This window comes from Taudactylus pleione, unplaced genomic scaffold, assembly GCF_031769625.1.
Source record: "Taudactylus pleione unplaced genomic scaffold, aTauple2 ptg001080l, whole genome shotgun sequence".
Classification (NCBI taxonomy): domain Eukaryota; kingdom Metazoa; phylum Chordata; class Amphibia; order Anura; family Myobatrachidae; genus Taudactylus; species Taudactylus pleione.
Window position 1 is genome coordinate 1083110 of NW_028285481.1, and position 27997 is coordinate 1111106.

General features: G+C 44.8%; 1 protein-coding gene across 1 annotated transcript in view; it reads right to left on the bottom strand.

The window, feature by feature from the left end:
* Positions 1–27997, bottom strand: part of LOC148453850 (IgGFc-binding protein-like) — a 141041-nt gene that overhangs the window by 24205 nt on the left and 88839 nt on the right. The window contains exons 27-29 of the mRNA XM_088461616.1: positions 15876–16165; positions 11975–11978; positions 680–833 (exon numbers count right to left, since the gene is read on the bottom strand). Coding sequence (XP_088317742.1) covers positions 680–833; positions 11975–11978; positions 15876–16165 — 448 coding nt within the window. The remainder of the gene's footprint in view (positions 1–679; positions 834–11974; positions 11979–15875; positions 16166–27997) is intronic.

Sequence of the window (27997 nt, forward strand, 5' to 3'; positions counted from 1 at the left end):
ATAAGATTTTGCGACCTTGGTCAAAGTAGGAACTGGAGCAAACAACTGGCACAAATAGATGAAGGGGACAGAGTTTTACAGCATTGTGTATGGACTGAGAACGATATGAATACAATGATCCATATAACCGGGGGACATACACTAATAACATTCATACTATAGAATGGGCCGCTCGGTTCTCAAGAAATCCGAATTCACCCAAATTTTGGGAATCCGGACAGATCCGAGTCATGATTCTGATCTTCCCATGGTTTAGAATTTAGATTTTAAATCCAAATTTCGGGTTTTGAATTGCAAAAATTTACATGATTTTAGCTGTTTTTAAAATTTGTCATCAATTTAAAAAAACAAAAAAAACAAAAACAAAACATGAATATGAGTTTCAAAACTAAAACGCACATCTCTAATTCATACATTACCAGTATTCTCCAACTGCACCCTTCAGGGGAATTCCTTCTTTAAAATCAGTGTTATTCATGCAACTTAAAATTAAATAATATGTGAATGGAAGTATATAAATTAAATCATTTTAAAAAAGTGCGACCAAGATAAATACGAGCACTGTGTAAGTGCAGACAAAATGACATTCTCTTCTGCAATAAACTCACAATAATCACAGTTGCATATGAATTAAAAGCAGCATTTAAAATAAAATATAACAAAGAAGTGAATAACTCACCCGTCATGTACACGGCACAGATCAGGAGAGGAGACAGCGCTCTGGGTGTCATTTTGGAGATAACGCCTGATATTAAAGCAAAGCGATGGGTAAACTTTGAGGAGAACGTATAGATTACTAAGGCTAATAAGATGGGCAGAATAAAACATGAGCTCTAAAAGTAATATAAAAAAAAAATAGTACAGTTTATAAAGTAGAGAGATAAACCTGACGCACATATAAAAATGAGGAAATAAACAGATAAAACTTCTATTAAAGCAAAGTTAAGTATTTGATTGGACCATTTTTTGATTTAGACTAGAGGATATAAAATAGCAAACTCACATTATACAGTATGTCAGGCTGAGAGGTTTCCATCAGCAATATGTAGTAACCTGGTATTACTTACTGAATTATTTTATGGCAGCAAAGAAATCTGCATTACTGGGCATCCAGCACATAATCTGGCAAAAGTATATCAAACAGTGAGGCCACCAATGCCTTTGATTTTAGACTGGATATTTCTATAATGCCCTTGATAAAGATTCTATATAGGGTGAGCGTTGTATTTGCTTTCCCCTGTAAAATATACTGCAATAAGGTTTTGATCAACTTTTGCTACATTGTGTGTTGGTTATTGAATTATACTGATATATATATATATAGATAGATAGATATGTGTGTGTGCATACACCTCAGATTATACTGTATTGTTGTATATTTTATTTTTAGATAAAAGCAGGCACTTTGGTAATCATGTATGCTCTGATAGATAGATAGATAGATAGATAGATAGATAGATAGATAGATAGATAGATATGAGATAAATAGATAGATAGATAGATAGATAGATATGAGATAGATAGATAGATAGATAGATAGATAGATAGAGAGATATGAGATAGATAGAAAGATAGATAGATAGATAGATAGATAGATGAGATAGACAGACAGACAGATAGACAGATAGATAGATAGATAGATAGATAGATAGATAGATAGATAGATAGATAGATAGATAGATAGATATGAGATAAATAGATAGATAGATAGATAGATATGAGATAGATAGATAGATAGATAGATAGATAGATAGAGAGATATGAGATAGATAGATAGATAGATAGATAGATGAGATAGACAGACAGACAGATAGATAGATAGATAGATAGATAGATAGATAGATAGATAGATAGATAGATAGATAGATAGATAGATAGATAGATAGATAGATAGATATGAGATAGATAGATAGATAGATATGAGATAGATAGATAGATATGAGATAGATAGATAGATAGATAGATAGATAGATAGATAGATAGATAGATAGATAGATAGATAGATAGATGTTGATAACAAACTCAATATTGAAATTTTACCTGTAAAATAAGTATTTGGGGATTTTTACATTATTGTCACAATGTCCTATAAGATCATTGTTGTAAAAATATTTGTAAACTTACCAAGCACCATGTGTATCCTCAAAATATACTTCCCACTGTGTACTTATATTATATAGACAGGTTTAGCCAATAGGAACAAGGTTTTGTTTCCTGGTGTTAAAAATAAAGTCTTGATGTGTCAATTAAGTTTTTACACACCGTGACTGTTACAGTGTTTTCCTTTAGATGAACTTTATAATTGAATGTTTAATTTATTTAATAAGTGCCGCATGATTTATGATACCATTGTGCATTGTTTCCTGACCTGAACTTTATCGGAGCTTGAAGCTAAATCAATTAAAAAAAATAAAACATGCAATCCTGGGAACAGTACGCTCATCTTGGGGCTATTTTTCATAATTTACTTGACTGTTTTTGTTTGACCACAGCTTTAGAGTTTTTGACACCACAGAAGCCATCAGACATTTGTAGATTAGCTCAAGTTGTATGGAAAAATCACAAAATGTGAGACTGTAGTTTGTACTGCACCTGGTTCTTCTGACTTCAACTTACTGTAGCTATGAGAAGATTGGCTTAGATGGGTCCAGATCCACCAGTATTGGTGACAAGGACAACAGGACTGAGACATTCTGTACATTCTCCCAGCAGGCAATGCTTAGTACAATTTTACTTTCACATAGACAAGCATTAGATAAATCAGCCGTAATCCTATGTAAGCAAAAAAAATCAGCCCCTCACACTGACTTTTCTGCATGTTCTATTAAGGAACATCATACCTAAACACACATCTATTATTGTGTTTTTACTACTGATTCTTAAATTTATGTTTTTTGTTTTTTTTATCTTATTAATATTTATTTGTAACCAGCTATGTGGATAACATGTAGCCTATTAATCTAAATTTGAGATTTGCGCTGACTCCCATGAATTGGTTTTTGTTTTGGGTCTAGATCCATCTTCGTGTTTTAGTTTTGGTTTTGCAAATCCATCCTCAAGTGTTCTGGTTTTGGATCTGTTTTTTTTTTTTTTTAAATTGATAAAAAGTGTTTAAAAACAGCTGAAATCATATAATTTTACAATCCAAAACCTGAAAATCTGATTGAAAAAATTTTAACTACAGGAAGATGAGCTTGTGCTCGGATCGCCCCGGATCCCCGAAGTTCGGGTGGGTTCGGTTCTCAGGGAACCGAACCCGCTCATCCCTAGTCTATACCCCAGTGTCTTGATCTCCAGTGTCCCCTGGTGGATGAAGGAGAATAAACAAAAACCACAAAGCGAATCTTCCATTGGGCTCCAATAACCTCACAAATGAGATTTTAGTATTTTTTTTTACAGGTGGACTACAGGTGGCAGTGGGCCCTAAAGCCCAGCATGCTGGTATTTGTGGTTTTCCAAGTACCAGCATGCAGGGAGGTGTGCTGGGACTTATAGTTCGCCTGCAAAAAAAATATTCTCTAAAATGCACCATACAACACAATCAACCCAGCATCCACCGCCCAGGGATGCTGGGGATAGCCCCGGGGTATCAGCCTGGGCCTGGGGTGCCCTGAGGAGGGGGACCCCTTTATTGGGGGGGTCCCTAACTCCTCAGGGATTCCCCAGCCTGGACTAACTAGTGATCAGGGTTGATGCTGCGGCTGGGGAGGCCCGGTGAAAAACGCTCCCCTGGCTGTGGCATCAGTCCCCCTTTAGAAATAGTCCAGTGCTGGAGAATACAGGGGGGCCCTACTCATTTTTCCCCCTGTATTTCCAGAACCAGGACGGGATCAGAGCCCAGTGCTGGTTGCACAACATACGGGAAACCCTTACGTCATTTGTCCCCCGTATTTTGGCAACCAGGGCTAGTTCTGACTAGCCCGGTGCTGGTTGTGCTTAATTATGGTGGAACCCTTTGTCATTTGTTCCCTTCATTCAAGCACAAACAGGACTGGCTGCCTGTGTTAAAAAAAAAAACTAAAAAAAATGACATGGCCCCACCCACCCAGAAATCAACCAGTCCCGTGCTTTGGAGCCCAAGTACTGGTTGTGCTAAATACAGGGGACAAACGACATAGGGGTTCCCTGTATTTGGCGCAACCAGCACAGGGCTCTGAGCCAGTCCTGGTTCTGGAAATACAGGGTGAAAAAAATGCATATGGCTCCCCCTGTATTTCACAGAACCAGCACCGGACTCCGTCTAGCAGGGAGGGGGGGGTGATGCCACAGCCAGGGGCGCCCTTTCACTGGGCCCCCCAGCCGCAGCATCACCCTTGACCGCTAGTCAGCCCAGGCCCGGGGATCCCTTGGGAGTTGGGGACCCTCCCCAATAAAGGGGTCCCCCTCATCAGGGAACCCCAGGCCCAGGCTGATAGCCCAGGGCTATCCCCGGCACACCTGGGCGCTGGGTGCCGGGTTGATTATGTACTGTATATATATATGTGTATATATATATATATATAAATCAAACCTACTTGCGCCATATAACTGCATGATAATAATGGCTCTAACTTCTCTCATATATAGTAGATGACTTTCTGATTTACTGTACATCATGTCTTAAAACCTATAATGAAATCCTGGGAATTACACGTCTGCTGCTTCATGACTTCATCAAATATTCAACTGCACCAACTGCGATTGTTTACGCTCATCCAGCTGTCAAACTAAATATATAACGTTGGCTAATAGCGATGAAAGGCGGCAGCACTTTAATAAATGATGTATTCTTTCCCCACAGCCCGAGGTTAAATGATGATTCTTTTGACCGCTGTTAGCGCAGGAGAGGGCCAGGGGGATTTGCCAATAGGAACAAGTTAGATATTTGCGAAACAGAAATTGGCTTCTGCAATCACTTTATTGTAGAAGTGATTGTGGGAATGTAGAGCTCAATGTATAAAATAGTATAAAGCTCATTTTTGTTGCTTTTTTTCTTGCACCAATAAATTGCTGGTTATTGATTTGCTGCCCAATGTAACAATCTGCTAAATATTCTCCCTTATCATGTGTATGTATCTATAATGACAAATACTACTGGGCACAACTACAGATAAGTAGATTGTTTTATAGCCAACTTGGTTCCCTGAGCTTTGAGTAGCATGACGCCAACATGGGCGTGACACGTGGTCAAACCCTCAAATGGCACAAGTTGGGGGCGTTTCCTCACCGTGTGTCACCTCTGCTTGTGATTGGCTAATTGTGAATACACCATGGATGCTGCTAGTTGCCTTCTGCATTGGTTAGACCTGTATTATGCTTTGTGTGTGTGTTTTAGCAATTTTTAATTTATACACCAGACAAAGGGCCTGATTCTGACCCGCTCGCAAGCGGGTCGATGGTGCCCAAGAGCGCATGCACACGACGGAGGCGGCGGTGCCGTCGTGCGCATGTGCGAGACCCAATTAACGACGGCCAAGCCGTCGTTAAGGGTCTCGCACCAAAGGGGGCGTGCTGTCGATGGTGATTGACAGCACGCCCCCTTTGGTGGGCGTGCCGGGGGCGTGGCTGCCCAGACGGAGGCGTTCCCATGGGAACGCCTGCCGTCTGGGGCCGGCCCCACTGACATCACTAGATGACATCTGATAGAGCCAAAAGCACTCCAGGGCTTGCGGCAGCGAGACCCTACCGCAGGGTCTTGTCGCAAGCCCGATGGTCGCGATGGTCTTGACCATCGCGACCATCATTTTAGCTGCTCGCTATAGCTGTGGGTGGTCACCCACAGCTATGCGAGCGGCCAGGAGGCCACTCCAAAAAGGAGCAGGGACGGCCCTGATTCAGAGCGAGCGCTCTGTCAGTGCGTCCGGCTCTGAATCAGGGCCAGAGAGTTTTAGCTATTGTCTGAGGTTTTTTATAAGTTGTATTGATGTCTAATAGGGAAAGCGTATTGCACAAGAAACAACTAATGGTTAAAAACAAAATAGGCTTCCCTGTCTTAGTTAACTTATCACCTATTATTGCCCACCATAGAAACATTCTTACTGATCTATAAAACTTTGTATACTCCCACTAATAATATATGGACTTGTAAAATCAAAACTAGTATTTCTCTGTGCACTGTCCACATGACATATGGCTGCACGGTGTATACATGATATTCTGTACATGATAGATTTACAATAGCGGACTTTGGCCCTCATTCAGAGCCGTTCGCTATTTGCGGTCGTTCGTTTAAAAACAAGGGGTGGCTATTCAAATGATCCGTACGCACATTGCAGTCTGTTCACACCTCTAAGTCTGAACGAACGAGCAAAACATACGCTCGTTTATTTGTTAAAAACGCCCCCTGGCCGCTCGCACCATACGTCATGTCCGCTATTTATTAGATTAATCGAGTACATCGACCAGCGTATGAACTGCTCGCTATTCTTGTGGTTGGTGTTTGCTACCACAAATTTGCGAGCAGTTCTGGCTATAAAATAACCCAGTGACGTGGGCAATGACGCTGCTGTTTTAAATATACACAACCATAAAACGCCCGTTTTGACCTTTAAGCACGCCTGCGTTCGGATCTCCACTCCCCATTTTCAAGCACCTTCCCCTGTTACCACCCACATACGCCTCATTCTGTCACTCAAAATAGCAGGCACTCGCAATATAGCGTACAAACGATTTTCGGCCGCACTGACTAGTTCGCGCATGCGTACTAAAAACCGTACGCATGCGCAGATGTGCAAACATCGCTCGGAACGAGCGTACTGCCGCTAACGAGCGGCTCTGAATGAGGGCCTTTAATGTTATGTTGTTTGTAGAGATGAGCGGTTGAGCTGGGTTTTGTTGACACTAGAACACACCCTAATTTTGGGGTTCTGAGTTGAATTGAGTCCTGGCTTGGATAAATTTAGGGTTTCAAGTGGTAGTTCAGAACTTTATCTAAAAAAGGATCTCACGTAATTTGGATTTCATGTAAGTACAGATGTACCCATGCTCATCCCTCCCGCGATGCGTACGCACCGGCATATGGATTGTGACATAGTGTAGCAATCGCTTGGCTGCGGATAGTCACAGCTGGTGCTCACCCAATAGAAGTCTATGTCCTGTGCACGTGCATGCGCATCATAGACGCGTGCACACTAGTCGTGCCATTCATGCCACGCAGTGTACGCATCGCAGGATGAATGAGGGTGGATACATCCGTACCTTCCCTCATGGTTTCAGGTGCAGGGTTTTTAATTTCCTGCCCGCACCTGGATTCCCCCCCCCTAGTGTTCATACGACACAGTAATATCACACATACTTTCATATTTATGTTTTCATAGTCCATTGACATAATAAAATAATTTGTATTTTTCCCCATTGAAGTGCTACTACTATATTACAGTTACGGATATGCACAGACACCTGTGTTCTGGCTATAAGTCATCGTTGTGTTTTGGTGTTGGTTTTGGATTTCTTTACAAATTGATAAAACAGCTAAAATCATATAACATGGACCTGAGGGTAAGGTTCAGACCCGGGCGCTAAGAAGCATTCGCTCGTAGTGGCTGGTTTATGCATTCTGCGCATGTGTAAGCATCGCAGTGCTCTTGCGCAAACTAGGCAGGAGGAGCAGGTGCCGTTACTAACATAGTATCTCTGTGCAGGAGGAGAAGGTGCCGTTACTAACATAGTATCTCAGTGCAGGAGGAGGCGGTGCCGTTACTAACATAGTATCTCTGTGTAGGAGGAGAAGTTGCCGTTACTAACATAGTATCTCTGTGCAGGAGGAGGAGGTGCCGTTACTAACATAGTATCTCTGTGCAGGAGGAGCAGGTGCCGTTACTAACATATTATCTCTGTGCAAGAGGAGCAGGTGCCGTTACTAACATAGTATCTCTGTGCAGGAGGAGCAGGTGCCGTTACTAACATAGTATCTCTGTGCAGGAGGAGCAGGTGCCGTTACTAACATAGTATCTCTGTGCAGGAGGAGCAGGTGCCGTTACTAACATAGTATCTCTGTGCAGGAGGAGCAGGTGCCGTTACTAACATAGTATCTCTGTGCAGGAGGAGCAGGTGCCGTTACTAACATAGTATCTCTGTGCAGGAGGAGCAGGTGCCGTTACTAACATATTATCTCTGTGCAAGAAGAGCAGGTGCCGTTACTAACATAGTATCTCTGTGCAAGAGGAGCAGGTGCCGTTACTAACATAGTATCTCTGTGCAGGAGGAGCAGGTGCCATTACTAACATAGTATCTCTGTGCAGGAGGAGCAGGTGCCGTTACTAACATAGTATCTCTGTGCAGGAGGAGCAGGTGCCGTTACTAACATAGTATCTCTGTGCAGGAGGAGCAGGTGCCTTTACTAACATAGTATCTCTGTGCAGGAGGAGCAGGTGCCGTTACTAACATAGTATCTCTGTGCAGGAGGAGCAGGTGCCGTTACTAACATAGTATCTCTGTGCAAGAGGAGCAGGTGCCATTACTAACATAGTATCTCTGTGCAGGAGGAGCAGGTGCCGTTACTAACATAGTATCTCTGTGCAGGAGGAGCAGGTGCCATTACTAACATAGTATCTCTGTGCAGGAGGAGCAGGTGCCGTTAATAATATAGTATCTCTGTGCAGGAGGAGCAGGTGCCGTTACTAACATAGTATCTCTGTGGAGGAGGAGCAGGTGCCGTTACTAACATATTATCTCTGTGCAGGAGGAGCAGGTGCCGTTACTAACATATTATCTCTGTGCAGGAGGAGCAGGTGCCGTTACTAGCTTAGTATCTCTGTGCTGGAGGAGCAGGTGCCGTTACTAACATAGTATCTCTGTGCAGGAGGAGCAGGTGCCATTACTAACATAGTATCTCTGTGCAGGAGGAGCAGGTGCCGTTACTAACATATTATCTCTGTGCAGGAGGAGCAGGTGCCGTTACTAGCTTAGTATCTCTGTGCTGGAGGAGCAGGTGCCTTTACTAACATAGTATCTCTGTGCAGGAGGAGCAGGTGCCGTTACTAACATAGTATCTCTGTGCAGGAGGAGAATTGTGTCTCAGCACTACAGTACACTGAGGGTTATAGTTACTTTAGTGCAGGTTTTTAGAAGTGGAGCTGTTGCCCATAGCAACCAGTCAGATTTTAGCTATTATCTTCTATAAGGTGCTAGATGAATGTTAAGTTGAATCTGATCGGTTACTATTGGCAACATCTCCACTTCAAGAATACCACACTTTATTAAATATACCCCTTAGGGCATGATTCAGAGGTACACGTAGTGTCAATGAAGAACGCGAGAAGCCAATGTTTTCAGTCTGCTCATGCACCCAGGATCAGGGGCAGATTGGCAGTTCCTTTTTGCGGGGAAAATTCCGGTGGGCCGATTGGTTGTGGGGCCACTTTTCCATTGAGGCCCCGCCCCCTTATCCCCGTCACCCATGGCCGCTGGGTCCTGACACAGATATACTATTTATTTGTCAGCTCTGCCTCTGCCTTCCCGCGCCTGAGCCTCTCTCGCGTGGCCAGCGCAGCCTATTTAAACTCAGCCCAGCATGCCTTTGGCGTCACACGCCGCGGAGGAGTGAAGAAGAAAAGAAGTGGAGCAGCCTGCGGGTGACAGCAGCGGAGGTAAGTTGTGGCGCCGGCAGGAATGGGAGGATGCCCAGGCAGTCTGTCTCCTCTCTACTCTTCCCTCCCCAGGCTGTGAAGTGTCAAGTTTAATTTCACAGCCTGGGGAGAGGGCAGAGAGGAGAGGAGACATTCTGGCTAGCTGCAGTGCAGGACATTGGGGCTAGGTCCATCAGGAAAGAGTCGGGATGTCTGGGGTGGGGGCCCTTGTAATGGGGAGGGGAGATGATCTGTCTAAGGGGAAAGGGGGATGATGTGTCTAAGGGGGAGAGGGTGAGGGGAGATGATGTGTCTAAGGGAGAGGGGATATGATGTGCCTAAGGGGGAGGGGGTGAGGGGAGATGATGTGTCTAAGGGGGAGGGGGTGAGGGGAGATCTGCTGAACTGGGGGAGATGGACTTTCTGTGGGGGAGGGGGGCTGCTATACTGAGATGATCTGGTCTAAGGGGAGATGATATTTCTGGGTAGGGGTCTGCTATACTAGGTGGAGATGATCTGTCTGTGGGGAGGGGCTCTGCTACACTAGGGGTGCGGGAGATGATGATCTGTGGGGAGGGGGATATTCTGTGCTAAGGGGAGATGACCTGTGTGTGAGAAAGAAGGGCTATTCTGTGCTACGGCTGGAAGACGCCACTGAGGAGACGCTGGATGATGGCGCTGGGGAGGCGCAGGAGGATGGCACTGTGGGGAGACACAGGCAGATGGTGCCAGAGAGAATTGGGGGTGGCACTGGAGAGGCGCAGGGGGATAGCGCTGAAGAAGCACATAAGGGGATAGGCTGGAGACACACATAGAGGACGGTAGGACCACTGGTACTATTAGAAGAAAACACTGGGGCACAGTAATCTTCAGTAAGATAACAATTCTAATGAAACCATATTCTAATGCAAATGGTACCAAATGAGCAAATATATTTTATTAATATTAAATTGTTCAATATAGGAAACTCCCATTTTGTCCTGCCCCAAAACATCTGTTACTATGTATTATCTGGTTAAACCTCTGTTGCATGATGATGACATTGGCTTTATTGCTACACAAACAGGCGGCTTCCGGACCATGTGCTCTCAGCATAAATAGTGATCACCGACTCTAGAAACTGCCTGTCCAGGGAGGATCAATTTCTTCAGAGGTTCCCAGCTGCAGAGAGATCATATAGGTAATAAAATACTCCTTCACCTGCTCGCTGTGCTTATTCACTAAAGAGAGGGATTGGGGGCATGGCCATCATCTGCTGGAGCTGTGGACATGCCCCTAGCATGAAATAATGGGGAAGTGGCTTGTGGGCATGGCATTTCTCATTAGACCACACCCCTTGTAATTAGGCCACACCCACTTTTCCGGGAGCGCATAGGGCCTCTTTCAGAGCCCAAATCACTCCCACTGACATCACTAGTGATGTCAGTGGGGCCGGACCCAGACGGTAGGCGTTCCCATGGGAACGCCTACATCTGGCAGCCACGCCCCCGACACGCCCACCAAAGGGGGCGTGCTGTCACTCAACATCGACAGCATGCCCCCTTTGGTGCAAGACCTGGAGCGACGGCTTCCCCGTCGCTCCCCGGGTCTCGCGCAATGTGCACTAGGGCACCATCGACCCGTTTGCGAGCGCTCAGCGCTCGCGAGCGGGTCTGAATCAGGCCCTGGGACCTGGGAAAATCACGGGTTAATAGACCTGTGTATTTCCTGGCTTGTTGGGCTGAAAGGGGTATACTGTACGTAAGTAACCAGGAAAATATAAAACAACAGCATTTCAGATGCAGGCCAGTCAGCGGCATTGCCCAGGGATCGCAAACCCCTTCTCAAGTCTTAGCAATTCCATACAAACGGCATCGCACACATTGGTTCACGCGTGCGCAGTGAGGGGCTTTGACACCTTTTGCTCATAAGCAGTAGCAAAACATTGTAGTAATAGCCCTGCGTCCATCTGTGAATCAGGCCCATAATTAGTGACAACAATTTGTAAATGTTATTTACAATAAAAGATGGATGAACAAATAATAACGTGAATGCTAGCAGGGAAATACATCAATTTACTGCAGCCAGTCAGCTGACATTGGTTATGAATATTGTCCAATTTAGAGAATATTTTCTGAGTAACAATAATCACTCTCACACAGGAACGTTCAGGTTACATTCACCGGATGTTGAATTATTTTTATTTTATTTTAGATTTAGTTCCGTCTCAGCAAGAATAAATTTTCGACAACAACAAAAGGACAAGACAGCATCATTAGGTATAAATTACTGGTTGATGAGAACTTTTTAATACAGTGAGTTAAAAACATTTGTGTTAAAGCGAATGTCCTTTTCAGGACATGCATTTGAGCAACAGGAGATTCTTGCAGCAGGGAAGGCAGAATTTGCAATGTCTTGGTGAAGAAACATTTAGATAAATCTTCTCATACCGGACTAAAAGCAAAAAAAAAGAATACAATTTGTTGAAAGTTTTGAATATTCATATTTAAAATTTATATTTCTAAATTAAGGATTATTTAATTCAGAAACATGCTCCCGATATACTCTGTGCTGCTGGGGGCTCTGCTCCTCCCACTATATAACTCTCCATCTGGGGCTTCCTGCTGCCTCTATTCCCCTCCTCACATCATGTCACTGCCCCTGTCACATGCAGCCCTGTCCTCACTAACACATCACTCATCTCCTGATATACTCTGTGCTGCTGGGGACCCTGCTCCTCCCACTATATAACTCTCCATCTGGGGCTTCCTGCTGCCCCCATTCCCCTCCTCACATCATGTCACTGCCCCTGTCACATGCAGCCCTGTCCTCACTAACACATCACACATCTGCTGATATACTCTGTGCTGCTGGGGACCCTGCTCCTCCCACTATATAACTCTCAGTCTGTGTCTTCCTGCTCCCTCCATTCCCCTCCTCACATCATGTCACTGCCCCTGTCACATGCAGCCCTGTCCTCACTAACACATCACACATCTGCTGATATACTCTGTGCTGCTGGGGACCCTGCTCCTCCCACTATATAACTCTCAGCCTGTGACTTCCTGCTGCCTCTATTCCCCTCCTCACATCATGTCACTGCCCCTATCACATGCAGCCCTGTCCTCACTAACACATCACTTATCTCCTGATATACTCTGTGCTGCTGGGGATCCTGCTCCTTCCACTATATAACTCTCCATCTGTGGCTTCCTGCTGCCCCCATTCCCCTCCTCACATCATGTCACTGCCCCTATCACATGCAGCCCTGTCCTCAGTAACACATCACACATCTCCTGATATACTCTGTGCTGCTGGGGACCCTGCTCCTTCCACTATATAACTCTCAGTCTATGGCTTTCTGCTGCCTCCATTCCCCTCCTCACATCATGTCATTGCCCCTGTCACATGCAGCCCTGTCCTCAGTAACACATCACTTATCTCCTGATATACTCTGTGCTGCTGGGGACCCTGCTCCTTCCACTATATAACTCTCAGTCTATGGCTTTCTGCTGCCCTCATTCCCCTCCTCACATCATGTCACTGCCTCTGTCACATGCAGCCCTGTCCTCACTAACACATCACACATCTGCTGATATACTCTGTGCTGCTGGGGACCCTGCTCCTCCCACTATATAACTCTCAGTCTGTGGTTTCCTGCTGCCTCCATTCCCCTCCTCACATCATGTCACTGCCCCTGTCACATGCAGCCCTGTTCTCACTAACGGGTGTATTAGGTATTGCATGGCCGGTGGTTAAAATCCCGACAGCGGCAGCCCGTCAAGGGTGAAAATCCTGATCTTCAAAAGGTAAGTATCGCTAACCAAATTCTACCCCCTAACCCTATCTTAGGGGTGCCTAACCCTAACCTCCCCCCAAGTGCCTAACCCTAAACCCCCTGAGAGTGACAAAACCTAAGTCTCCTGGGGGGTACCTAACCCTAACCTCCCCCCGGGGGTGCCTAGCCCTAATTCCCCCCTTCCCCTAGCCTAAACCTAACCCCCCCTACCACACAGCCTAAACCTAAGTCTCCCGGGGGGGGGCCTAACCCTAACCTCCCCTCAGGGGTGCCTAGCCCTAATTCCCCCCTTCCCCTAGCCTAAACCTAACCCTCCCAGGGGGTGCCTAACCCTAATTCCCCCCGGGAGCCCTAAAACCTAACCCTCCCCCCCACAGCTGTCCGCTCCCGGTGCCCGGCTTACCTTTGTTCGGTATGCCGGGCGCCGGTCTTCCAGCGTATGAATAATGACAGGCGTCATTAGTACCACGCAGGGATTAGAGAGTTGGAAAGCCGGCGGTCAGTATTTTGACCGCAGGCTTCCTGACTACATCCCTCACTAACACATCACTCATCTCCTTAAACAATCATGGGTGACCTTGCTCCTTCCTCCATAAAACACTCAGGGGTAAATTTACTAAAGTGAAAGTTTTTAGAAGTAGAGATGTTGCCCATAGCAATCAATCAGATTCTACTTAACATTAAATTGGCACCTTCTAGAAGATAATAATATGAATCTGATTGGTTGCTTAGGGTAACATCTCCAATTCTAAAAACTCTCATTTTAGTAAATTTACCCCTTGGTCTGAGTCTTCCTATTCCTGCTGCCTCTAGTTCCCTCCTCACATCATGTTACTGCCCCAAACATGTCACTGCCCCTGTCCTGTCACTGCCCCTGTCATGTCACTGTCCCTGTCATGTCACGGCCCCTGTCATGTCACGGCCCCTGTCAAGTCACTGCCCCTGTCATGTCATAGCCTCTGTCATGTCATAGCCCATCAGGTCACTGTCCCTGTCATGTCACGGCCCCTGTCATGTCGCTGCCCCTGTCATGTCGCTGCCCCTGTCATGTCGCTGCCCCAGTCCTGTCGCTGCCCCTGTCATGTCACAGCCTCTGTCATGTCACAGCCTCTGTCATGTCACTGCCCCTGTCCTGTCACTGCCCCTGTCCTGTCACTGCCCCTGTCATGTCACTGCCCCTGTCCTGTCACTGTCCCTGTCATGTCACGGCCCCTGTCATGTCACGGCCCCTGTCATGTCACGGCCCCTGTCATGTCACTGCGCCGTCACGTCACTGTCCCTGTCATGTCACTGTCCCTGTCATGTCAATGTCCCTGTCATGTTACTGCCCCAATCATGTTACTGCCCCTGTTCTGTCACTGCCCCTGTCATGTCACTGTCCCTGTCATGTCACGGCCCCTGTCATGTTACTGTCCCTGTCATATCACGGTCCGTCATGTCACGGTCCGTCATGTCACGGTCCCTGTCATGTCACGGTCCATGTCATGTCACGGCCCCTGTCATGTCACTGCCCCTGTCATGTCACGGCCCCTGTCATGTCACAGCCTCTGTCATGTCACGGCCCCTGTCATGTCACGGCCTCTGTCATGTCACGGCCCCTGTCATGTCACTGCCCCTGTCATGTCACTGTCCCTGTCATGTTACTGTCTTTCACTAGATTTTATACTCTGTGCTGCTGTGAATATCCTGATGATCTGATTTGACGACAGCTCCATAACTGAATAATACAGGAAATTAACAATAGAAACTAAAAAAAAGAAAACAGTACAGAAAGTCCTATGGGAGCACTGAAGTCTATTTGCAGAAGTAAGAAACACCGACTCTATATTGCTCGGCCGCTCCTTATAAGAGCCTGTATGAATGGGCGATGACAGAGGGGGGAGCAGGTACAGTTTCCCGGGCGAGCGATTACACTGATCGCGCCCCCCCTGCTTAGCGCCCAGGCTGGGTGGCATACAGCGCCCCCTCCCCAGTGCGCAGTGCCGCAAAAGTGTTTTATTCTTTAATATTTTTTTGTAAAGGGGGCGTGGCCACGCATCCCACATTTAGGCCACTCCCCTTCCATTACCTGGGCCCGGCCGGGCTCTCTACATTGTGTCACTTCCAATATGGAGGCTTTCAATGTGTAATAAATATTGTCCTATTACAGAGTGCCGAGTTATGGGGCTCCCTATAAGTGGATGATGATGGCGGTAGACTGGTGATAACGACCCCGCCATCCGTGTGTTTCCCAGCAGAGTTCTGAATGGTGACACTTCTATGACTGGGGGAATCGGATACAATGTCGGGCACGTGGCAGATGTAACCACTATTTAGCTTATTATTGTCGCTTTTCCAACTCTTAAGCATTGAACTACAACTACATTAGTAGATATATTCCTCAAAGTGGATTAAGGAGAGAAATTCTTAAAATATTTAAAATATTACAAAATAACATTTTCATTTAGTATCAGACTCATTAATGACAAAGAAGTGGGTGAGAGTTGATATATGCGGGAGCTGCCCATAGGGTAGGTTACACTGATAATGATCCGGCTTCATGTAGCTCTTACCATGGGCTCAGGTGCTTCGCAATCCAGGAGCCAATTGTGAAGGCGATGTCCATTGACGAGCCGCCGTTCCGTAGCTGAAGATCATCCTTGGCATCACCATTGAAGTTTCCACAGGGCCCACATATATCTCCGGCTATTTCTTTATTGCCGAACAAATAGATCTCACCCTTTGCATTCAACATCACCGTGATCTGATCCTGCAGCGCAATAGTTATTTTATCTGGGGACAGCTCAATCTTTACAGCACCACCTCCGAGCACACTTGGGGTTTGCAGATCCCATCCATTTAACTATAGAGAACAAATTAAAATAATTAGTCATATTGATATCATACACAAATAATGTGCACAGTCATGTACTGTATAATGCACTGTAATAATGCACGCAGTGTCAGGCTAATACATTGGCCTCTCTACTGTATAATGTACTGCGATAATGCACGCCGTGCCATGCTAATACATTGGCCTCTCTACTGTATAATGTACTGTGATAATGCACGCCATGTCATGCTAATACATTGGCCTCTCTACTGTATAATGTACTGTGATAATGCACGCCATGCCATGCTGATACATTGGTCTCACTACTGTATAATACACTGTGATAATGCACGCCATGCCATGCTAATACATTGGCCTCATTACTGTATAATGTACTGTGATAATGCACGCCATGCCATGCTAATACATTGTCCTCTCTACTGTATAATGTACTGTGATAATGCATGCCGTGCCATGGTAATACATTGGCCTCACTACTGTATAATACCCTGTGATAATGCACGCCATGCCATGCTAATACATTGGTCTCACTACTGTATAATACACTGTGATAATGCACGCCATGCCATGCTAATACATTGGCCTCATTACTGTATAATGTACTGTGATAATGCACGCCATGCCATGCTAATACATTGTCCTCTCTACTGTATAATGTACTGTGATAATGCACGCCATGCCATGCTAATACATTGGTCTCACTACTGTATAATACACTGTGACAATGCACGCCATGCCATGCTAATACATTGGCCTCTCTACTGTATAAAGCACTGTGTGTCAGGACTTGATTGGAGTTTGGATCCGGAGTGGACACAGAAGTAGTACGTGGGACCGTTTGCTGGTATAGAAAAGATCCCGGCCTTAATGGGGAGTGTTTCATGAATGTAGGTAGGTGCAGGAGGTACAAACTGTGGCAACAGAGGGAGACTAGGTATGTCGGACACTGGAGTCGAAGGCGTACAAGGACACAGAACCCACAGGGACGCCAGGAGCCTCTATGGGAGAGGCGACTGGAGCACGCAATCCGGGCAGGGGTCAGAGGTGGAATGAGCTGGAACACGGACTGAGAGTCAGCAGGTTCACCACGATAGACTGCAGCAATACAAGCAAGGGAGCTCAGGAACTAGCAAAATGTTACACTGGCAATCAAAGAGCCACTTGACAACTCTTTAATACCCTGAGGTAGTGCAGGTTAGGTTGCTAGCCCTCCAGCTCAAGCTGCAAGCTGATTTGTCTAATTTAGACATGTGACCTGGATTCAAGATGGCGACGTCAAGTGGTCACCAGCACTGCTCAGGAATGCACAGCCTGCTGTTCTGCCAGTCACTACACCCGATCTCCGGGGCCAGGATCACCTCCAGAAGCCAGGATTTAAGCAGGCAGGACCCTGCCAATGCGCACTGAAATGTAAGGTCTGCACCGCCAGTGAACCCACGGTCCTGGTCATGACACTGTGATAATGCACGCCATGCCATGCTAATACATTGGCCTCACTACTGTATAATACACTGTGATAATGAACGCCATGCCATGCTAATACATTTACCTCGCTACTGTATAATGTACTGTGATAATGCATGCCGTGCCATGCTAATACATTGGCCTCACTACTGTATAATGTACTGTGATAATGCACGCCGTGCCATGCTAATACATTTACCTCGCTACTGTATAATGTACTGTGATAATGCACGCCGTGCCATGCTGACACATTGGTCTCACTACTGTATAATACACAGTGATAATGCACGCCGTGCCATGCTAATACATTGGCCTCATTACTGTATAATGTACTGTGATAATGCATGCCGTGCCATGCTAATACATTGTCCTCTCTACTGTATAATTTACTGTGATAATGCACGCCGTGCCATGGTAATACATTGGCCTCACTACTGTATAATACACTGTGATAATGCACACCATGCCATGCTAATACATTGGTCTCACTGCTGCATAATACACTGTGATAATGCACGCCATGCCATGCTAATACATTGGCCTCTCTACTGTATAAAGCACTTTGTGTCAAGACTTGATTGGAGTTTGGATCCGGAGTGGACACAGGAGTAGAACGTGGGACCGTTTGCTGGTATAGAAAAGATCCCGGCCTTAATGGGGAGTGTTTCATGAATGTAGGCAGGTGCAGGAGGTACAAACTGTGGCAACCGAGGGAGACTAGGTATGTCGGACACTGGAGTCGAAGGCGTAAAAGGACACAGAACCCACAGGGACGCCAGGAGCCTCTATGGGAGAGGCGACTGGAGCACGCAATCCGGGCAGGGGTCAGAGGTGGAATGAGCTGGAACACGGACTGAGAGTCAGCAGGCTCACCACGATAGACTGCAGCAATACAAGCAAGGGAGCTCAGGAACTAGCAAAACGTTACACTGGCAATCAAAGAGCCTCTTGACAACTCTTTAATACCCTGAGGTAGTGCAGGTTAGGTTGCTAGCCCTCCAGCTCAAGCTGCAAGCTGATTTGTCTAATTTAGACATGTGACCTGGATTCAAGATGGCGACGTCCAGTGGTCACCAGCACTGCTCAGGAATGCACAGCCTGCTGTTCTGCCAGTCACTACACCCGATCTCCGGGGCCAGGATCACCTCCAGAAGCCAGGATTTAAGCAGGCAGGACCCTGCCAATGCGCACTGAAATGTAAGGTCTGCACCGCCAGTGAACCCACGGTCCTGGTCATGACACTGTGATAATGCATGCCATGCCATGCTAATACATTGGCCTCTCTACTGTATAATTTCCTATGATATTGGACGCCATGCCATACTAATACATTGGCCTCACTACTGTATAATGTACTGTGATAATGCACGCCATGCCATGTTAATACATTGGCTTCTCTACTGTATAATTTCCTATGATATTGGACGCCATGCCATACTAATACATTGGCCTCACTACTGTATAATGTACTGTGATAATGCACGCCATGCCATGTTAATACATTGGCTTCTCTACTGTATAATTTCCTATGATATTGGACGCCATGCCATACTAATACATTGGCCTCACTACTGTATAATGTACTGTGATAATGCACGCCATGCCATGTTAATACATTGGCTTCTCTACTGTATAATTTACTGTGATAATGCACACCATGCCATGCTAATACATTGGCCACACTACTGTATAATGTACTGTGATAATGCACGCCATGCCATGCTAATACATTGGCCTCTCTACTGTTTAATGTCCTGTGATAATGCACGCCATGCCATGCTAATACATTGGCCTCTCTACTGGATAATGTACTGTGATAATGCACGCCATGCCATGCTAATACATTGGCCTCTCTACTGTATAAAGCACTGTGTGTCAGGACTTGATTGGAGTTTGGATCCGGAGTGGACACAGGAGTAGAACGTGGGACCGTTTGCTGGTATAGAAAAGATCCCGGCCTTAATGGGGAGTGTTTCATGAATGTAGGCAGGTGCAGGAGGTACAAACTATGGCAACAGAGGGAGACTAGGTATGTCGGACACTGGAGACGAAGGCGTATAAGGACACAGAACCCACAGGGACGCCAGGAGCCTCTATGGGAGAGGCGACTGGAGCACGCAATTATGGGCAGGGGTCAGAGGTGGAATGAGCTGGAACACGGACTGAGAGTCAGCAGGCTCACCACGATAGACTGCAGCAATACAAGCAAGGGAGCTCAGGAACTAGCAAAACGTTACACTGGCAATCAAAGAGCCTCTTGACAACTCTTTAATACCCTGAGGTAGTGCAGGTTAGGTTGCTAGCCCTCCAGCTCAAGTTGCAAGCTGATTTGTCTAATTTAGACATGTGACCTGGATTCAAGATGGCGACGTCCAGTGGTCACCAGCACTGCTCAGGAATGCACAGCCTGCTGTTCTGCCAGTCACTACACCCGATCTCCGGGGCCAGGATCACCTCCAGAAGCCAGGATTTAAGCAGGCAGGACCCTGCCAATGCGCACTGAAATGTAAGGTCTGCACCGCCAGTGAACCCACGGTCCTGGTCATGACACTGTGATAATGCACGCCATGCCATGCTAACATTGGCCTCACTACTGTATAATACACTTTGATAATGAACGCTGTGCCATGCTAATACATTGGCCTCACTACTGTATAATTTCCTATGATAATGGACGCCATGCCATGCTAATACATTGGCCACAATACTGTATAATGTACTGTGATAATGCACGCCATGCCATGCTAATACATTGGCCTCTCTACTGTATAATGTCCTGTGATAATGCATGCCATGCCATGCTAATACTTTGGCCACACTACTGTATAATGTACTGTGATAATGCACACCATGCCATGCTAATACATTGGCCTCACTACTGTATAATACACTGTGAAAATGCACGCCATGCCATGCTAATACATTGGTCTCACTACTGTATAATGAACGCCATGCCATGTTAATACTTTTACCTCACTACTGTATAATGTACTGTGATAATGCACACCATGCCATGCTAATACATTGGCTTCTCTACTGTATAATTTACTGTGATAATGCACGCCATGCCATGCTAATACATTGGTCTCACTACTGTATAATACAATGTGATAATGAACGCCATGCCATGCTAATACATTTACCTCGCTACTGTATAATGTACTGTGATAATGCACACCATGCCATGCTAATACATTGGCCTCACTACTGTATAATGAACAGTGATAATGCACACCATGCCATGCTAATACATTGGCCTCTCTACTGTATAATGTACTGTGGTAATGCACACCATGCCATGCTAATACATTGGCCTCATTACTGTGTAATGTACTGTGATAATGCACACCATGCCATGCTAATACATTGGCCTCACTACTGTATAATGTACAGTGATAATGCACGCCGTGCCATGCTAATACATTGGTCTCACTACTGTATAATGTCCTGTGATAATGCACGCCGTGCCATGCTAATACATTGGCCTCTCTACTGTATATTGTACTGTGATAATGCACGCCATGCCATGCTAATACATTGGTCTCACTACTGTATAATGTCCTGTGATAATGCACGCCGTGCCATGCTAATACATTGGCCTCACTACTGTATAATGTACAGTGATAATGCACGCCATGCCATGCTAATACATTGGCCTCTCTACTGTATAATGTACTGTGATAATGCACGCCATGCCATGCTAATACATTGGCCTCACTACTGTATAATGTCCTGTGATAATGCACGCCGTGCCATGCTAATACATTGGCCTCTCTACTGTATATTGTACTGTGATAATGCACGCCATGCCATGCTAATACATTGGTCTCACTACTGTATAATGAACAGTGATAATGCACACCATGCCATGCTAATACATTGGCCTCATTACTGTGTAATGTACTGTGATAATGCACACCATGCCATGCTAATACATTGGCCTCATTACTGTATATTGTACTGTGATAATGCACACCGTGCCATGCTAATACATTGGCCTCTCTACTGTATATTGTACTGTGATAATGCACGCCATGCCATGCTAATACATTGGTCTCACTACTGTATAATGTCCTGTGATAATGCACGCCATGCCATGCTAATACATTTATCTCGCTACTGTATAATGTACTGTGATAATGCACGCCATGCCATGCTAATACATTGGCCTCATTACTGTATATTGTACTGTGATAATGCACACCGTGCCATGCTAATACATTGGCCTCTCTACTGTATATTGTACTGTGATAATGCACGCCATGCCATGCTAATACATTGGTCTCACTACTGTATAATGTCCTGTGATAATGCACGCCATGCCATGCTAATACATTTATCTCGCTACTGTATAATGTACTGTGATAATGCATGCCATGCCATGCTAATACATTGGTCTCACTACTGTATAATGTCCTGTGATAATGCACGCCATGCCATGCTAATACATTGGCCTCTCTACTGTATAATATACTGTGATAATGCACGCCATGCCATGTTAATACATTGGCCTCTCTACTGTATAATGTCCTGTGATAATGCACGCCATGCCATGCTAATACATTGGTCTCACTACTGTATAATGTCCTGTGATAATGCACGCCGTGCCATGCTAATACATTGGTCTCACTACTGTATAATGTCCTGTGATAATGCACACCATGCCATGCTAATACATTGGCCTCATTACTGTGTAATGTACTGTGATAATGCCTGCCATACCATGCTAATACATTGGCATGATTACTGTATAATGTACAGTGATAATGCACACCATGCCATGCTAATACATTGGCCTCACTACTGTATAATGTACTGTGATAATGCACACCATGCCATGCTAATACATTGGCCTCTCTACTGTATAATGTACTGTGATAATGCACGCCATGCCATGCTAATACATTGGCCTCTCTACTGTATAATGTCCTGTGATAATGCACACCGTGCCATGCTAATACATTGGCCTCTCTACTGTATATTGTACTGTGATAATGCACGCCATGCCATGCTAATACATTGGTCTCACTACTGTATAATGTCCTGTGATAATGCACGCCATGCCATGCTAATACATTGGCCTCTCTACTGTATAATATACTGTGATAATGCACGCCATGCCATGCTAATACATTGGCCTCACTACTGTATAATGTCCTGTGATAATGCACGCCGTGCCATGCTAATACATTGGCCTCTCTACTGTATATTGTACTGTGATAATGCACGCCATGCCATGCTAATACATTGGCCTCATTACTGTGTAATGTACTGTGATAATGCACGCCATACCATGCTAATACATTGGCCTGATTACTGTATAATGTACAGTGATAATGCACACCATGCCATGCTAATACATTGGTCTCACTACTGTATAATGAACAGTGATAATGCACACCATGCCATGCTAATACATTGGCCTCATTACTGTGTAATGTACTGTGATAATGCACGCCATACCATGCTAATACATTGGCCTGATTACTGTATAATGTACAGTGATAATGCACACCATGCCATGCTAATACATTGGTCTCACTACTGTATAATGAACAGTGATAATGCACACCATGCCATGCTAATACATTGGTCTCACTACTGTATAATGAACAGTGATAATGCACGCCATGCCATGCTAATACATTGGTCTCACTACTGTATAATGAACAGTGATAATGCACACCATGCCATGCTAATACATTGGCCTCATTACTGTGTAATGTACTGTGATAATGCACGCCATGCCATGCTAATACATTGGCCTCACTACTGTATAATGTACTGTGATAATGCACACCATGCCATGCTAATACTTTGGCCTCACTACTGTATAATGTACTGTGATAATGCACACCATGCCATGCTAATACATTGGCCTCTCTACTGTATAATGTACTGTGATAATGCACGCCGTGCCATGCTAATACATTGGCCTCTCTAATGTATAATGTCCTGTGATAATGCACACCGTGCCATGCTAATACATTGGCCTCTCTACTGTATAATGTCCTGTGATAATGCACGCCATGCCATGCTAATACATTGGTCTCACTACTGTATATTGTACTGTGATAATGCACGCCATGCCATGCTAATACATTGGTCTCACTACTGTATAATGTCCTGTGATAATGCACACCATGCCATGCTAATACTTTGGCCTCACTACTGTATAATGTACAGTGATAATGCACGCCATGCCATGCTAATACATTGGTCTCACTACTGTATATTGTACTGTGATAATGCACGCCATGCCATGCTAATACATTGGTCTCACTACTGTATAATGTCCTGTGATAATGCACGCCATGCCATGCTAATACATTGGCCTCTCTACTGTATAATATACTGTGATAATGCACGCCATGCCATGCTAATACATTGGCCTCACTACTGTATAATGTCCTGTGATAATGCACGCCATGCCATGTTAATACATTGGTCTCACTACTGTATAATGAACAGTGATAATGCACACCATGCCATGCTAATACATTGGCCTCATTACTGTGTAATGTACTGTGATAATGCCTGCCATACCATGCTAATACATTGGCCTGATTACTGTATAATGTACAGTGATAATGCACACCATGCCATGCTAATACATTGGCCTCACTACTGTATAATGTACTGTGATAATGCACACCATGCCATGCTAATACATTGGCCTCTCTACTGTATAATGTCCTGTGATAATGCACACCGTGCCATGCTAATACATTGGCCTCTCTACTGTATATTGTACTGTGATAATGCACACCATGCCATGCTAATACATTGGCCTCTCTACTGTATAATATACTGTGATAATGCACGCCATGCCATGTTAATACATTGGCCTCTCTACTGTATAATGTCCTGTGATAATGCACGCCATGCCATGCTAATACATTGGTCTCACTACTGTATAATGTCCTGTGATAATGCACGCCGTGCCATGCTAATACATTGGTCTCACTACTGTATAATGTCCTGTGATAATGCACGCCGTGCCATGCTAATACATTGGTCTCACTACTGTATAATGTCCTGTGATAATGCACGCTGTGCCTTGCTAATACATTGGCCTCACTACTGTATAATGAACAGTGATAATGCACACCATGCCATGCTAATACATTGGCATGATTACTGTATAATGTACAGTGATAATGCACACCATGCCATGCTAATACATTGGCCTCACTACTGTATAATGTACTGTGATAATGCACACCATGCCATGCTAATACATTGGCCTCTCTACTGTATAATGTACAGTGATAATGCACACCATGCCATGCTAATACATTGGCCTCACTACTGTATAATGTACTGTGATAATGCACACCGTGCCATGCTAATACATTGGCCTCTCTACTGTATATTGTACTGTGATAATGCACGCCATGCCATGCTAATACATTGGTCTCACTACTGTATAATGTCCTGTGATAATGCACGCCATGCCATGCTAATACATTGGCCTCTCTACTGTATAATATACTGTGATAATGCACGCCATGCCATGCTAATACATTGGCCTCACTACTGTATAATGTCCTGTGATAATGCACGCCATGCCATGCTAATACATTGGCCTCTCTACTGTATATTGTACTGTGATAATGCACGCCATGCCATGCTAATACATTGGCCTCTCTACTGTATAATGAACAGTGATAATGCACACCATGCCATGCTAATACATTGGCCTGATTACTGTATAATGTACAGTGATAATGCACACCATGCCATGCTAATACATTGGCCTCACTACTGTATAATGTACTGTGATAATGCACACCATGCCATGCTAATACATTGGCCTCTCTACTGTATAATGTACTGTGATAATGCACACCGTGCCATGCTAATACATTGGCCTCTCTACTGTATAATGTCCTGTGATAATGCACACCGTGCCATGCTAATACATTGGCCTCTCTACTGTATAATGTCCTGTGATAATGCACGCCATGCCATGCTAATACATTGGCCTGATTACTGTATAATGTACAGTGATAATGCACGCCATGCCATGCTAATACATTTATCTCGCTACTGTATAATGTCCTGTGATAATGCACGCCATGCCATGCTAATACATTGGTCTCACTACTGTATAATGTCCTGTGATAATGCACACCATGCCATGCTAATACATTGGCCTCTCTACTGTATAATATACTGTGATAATGCACGCCATGCCATGCTAATACATTGGCCTCTCTACTGTATAATGTCCTGTGATAATGCACGCCATGCCATGCTAATACATTGGTCTCACTACTGTATAATGTCCTGTGATAATGCACGCTGTGCCTTGCTAATACATTGGCCTCACTACTGTATAATGAACAGTGATAATGCACGCCATGCCATGCTAATACATTGGCCTCATTACTGTATAATGTCCTGTGATAATGCACACCATGCCATGCTAATACATTGGCCTCTCTACTGTATAATATACTGTGATAATGCACGCCATGCCATGCTAATACATTGGCCTCTCTACTGTATAATGTCCTGTGATAATGCACGCCATGCCATGCTAATACATTGGTCTCACTACTGTATAATGTCCTGTGATAATGCACGCTGTGCCTTGCTAATACATTGGCCTCACTACTGTATAATGTCCTGTGATAATGCACGCCATACCATGCTAATACATTGGCCTCACTACTGTATAATGTACTGTGATAATGCACGCCGTGCCATGCTAATACATTGGCTTCTCTACTGTATAATTTACTGTGATAATGCACGCCGTGCCATGCTAATACATTGGCCTCTCTACTGTATAATATACTGTGATAATGCACGCCATGCCATGCTAATACATTGGCCTCTCTACTGTATAATATACTGTGATAATGCACGCCGTGCCATGCTAATACATTGGCCTCTCTACTGTATAATATACTGTGATAATGCACGCCATGCCATGCTAATACATTGGCCTCTCTACTGTATAATATACTGTGATAATGCACGCCATGCCATGCTAATACATTGGCCTCACTACTGTATAATGTCCTGTGATAATGCACGCCGTGCCATGCTAATACATTGGCCTCTCTACTGTATATTGTACTGTGATAATGCACGCCATGCCATGCTAATACATTGGTCTCACTACTGTATAATGAACAGTGATAATGCACACCATGCCATGCTAATACATTGGCCTCATTACTGTGTAATGTACTGTGATAATGCACACCATGCCATGCTAATACATTGGCCTCTCTACTGTATAATGTACTGTGATAATGCACACCATGCCATGCTAATACATTGGCCTCTCTACTGTATAATGTCCTGTGATAATGCACGCCATGCCATGCTAATACATTGGTCTCACTACTGTATAATGTCCTGTGATAATGCACGCCATGCCATGCTAATACATTGGCCTCTCTACTGTATAATGTCCTGTGATAATGCACGCCATGCCATGCTAATACATTGGTCTCACTACTGTATAATGTCCTGTGATAATGCACGCCGTGCCATGCTAATACATTGGTCTCACTACTGTATAATGTCCTGTGATAATGCACGCCGTGCCATGCTAATACATTGGTCTCACTACTGTATAATGTCCTGTGATAATGCACGCCGTGCCATGCTAATACATTGGCCTCATTACTGTATAATGTACTGTGGTAATGAACGCCATGCCATTGTAATACATTGGCTTGACAGAGAGCTGCCATCAGAAATCGCGGGGCCCGGGACTGAGAGAATAGGCAGGGCCAGAGGGTGGGACACCAATTTGTGCGTAAACCAATTTCAAAAGCAGTAAAGCAATACATATATGTACACACCCATATGTTAACATTTTAATTGATTTATGGGTATGCATCTACTTATTTTTATGTAAACACACCTACATACCTTACTTTAGTAGAGAAATTTTATAGGCATCTTAAGATTAAGCACCACTATAATAGTTCACTATAGTTCCCTTCTGGCATACCCAGAACCCAGGAGTATGCCCCACTTCCGGCCCCCGCAGCACACTGCCCCACTTTCGGTCACCGACCGACAGCCTGCACATTCATACTGAGGTGTCTAGCGCCCGGTGATGTGGCTTACCCTCCAGCGGATATAGCGCATATAACCCAGCCGCGCTGATAGAAGATAACCCTAGCGCACTGAGTTATCGCGTCAGTACTTCCGGGTATGCGCGTGACGCATTTCCGGTCTGGCGCTATTTAAACTGTGGCACAGTGCGTGAAGGATACTCAGAGAATGACATACCACACCTGACCTATGGGATACACAGGTAAGACACCACTACCCAGTTGCGTCCATGGACAGGCACATGCATCTATTCATATGGCTCTATGGAGATATGTGTGTTAATTTATATTT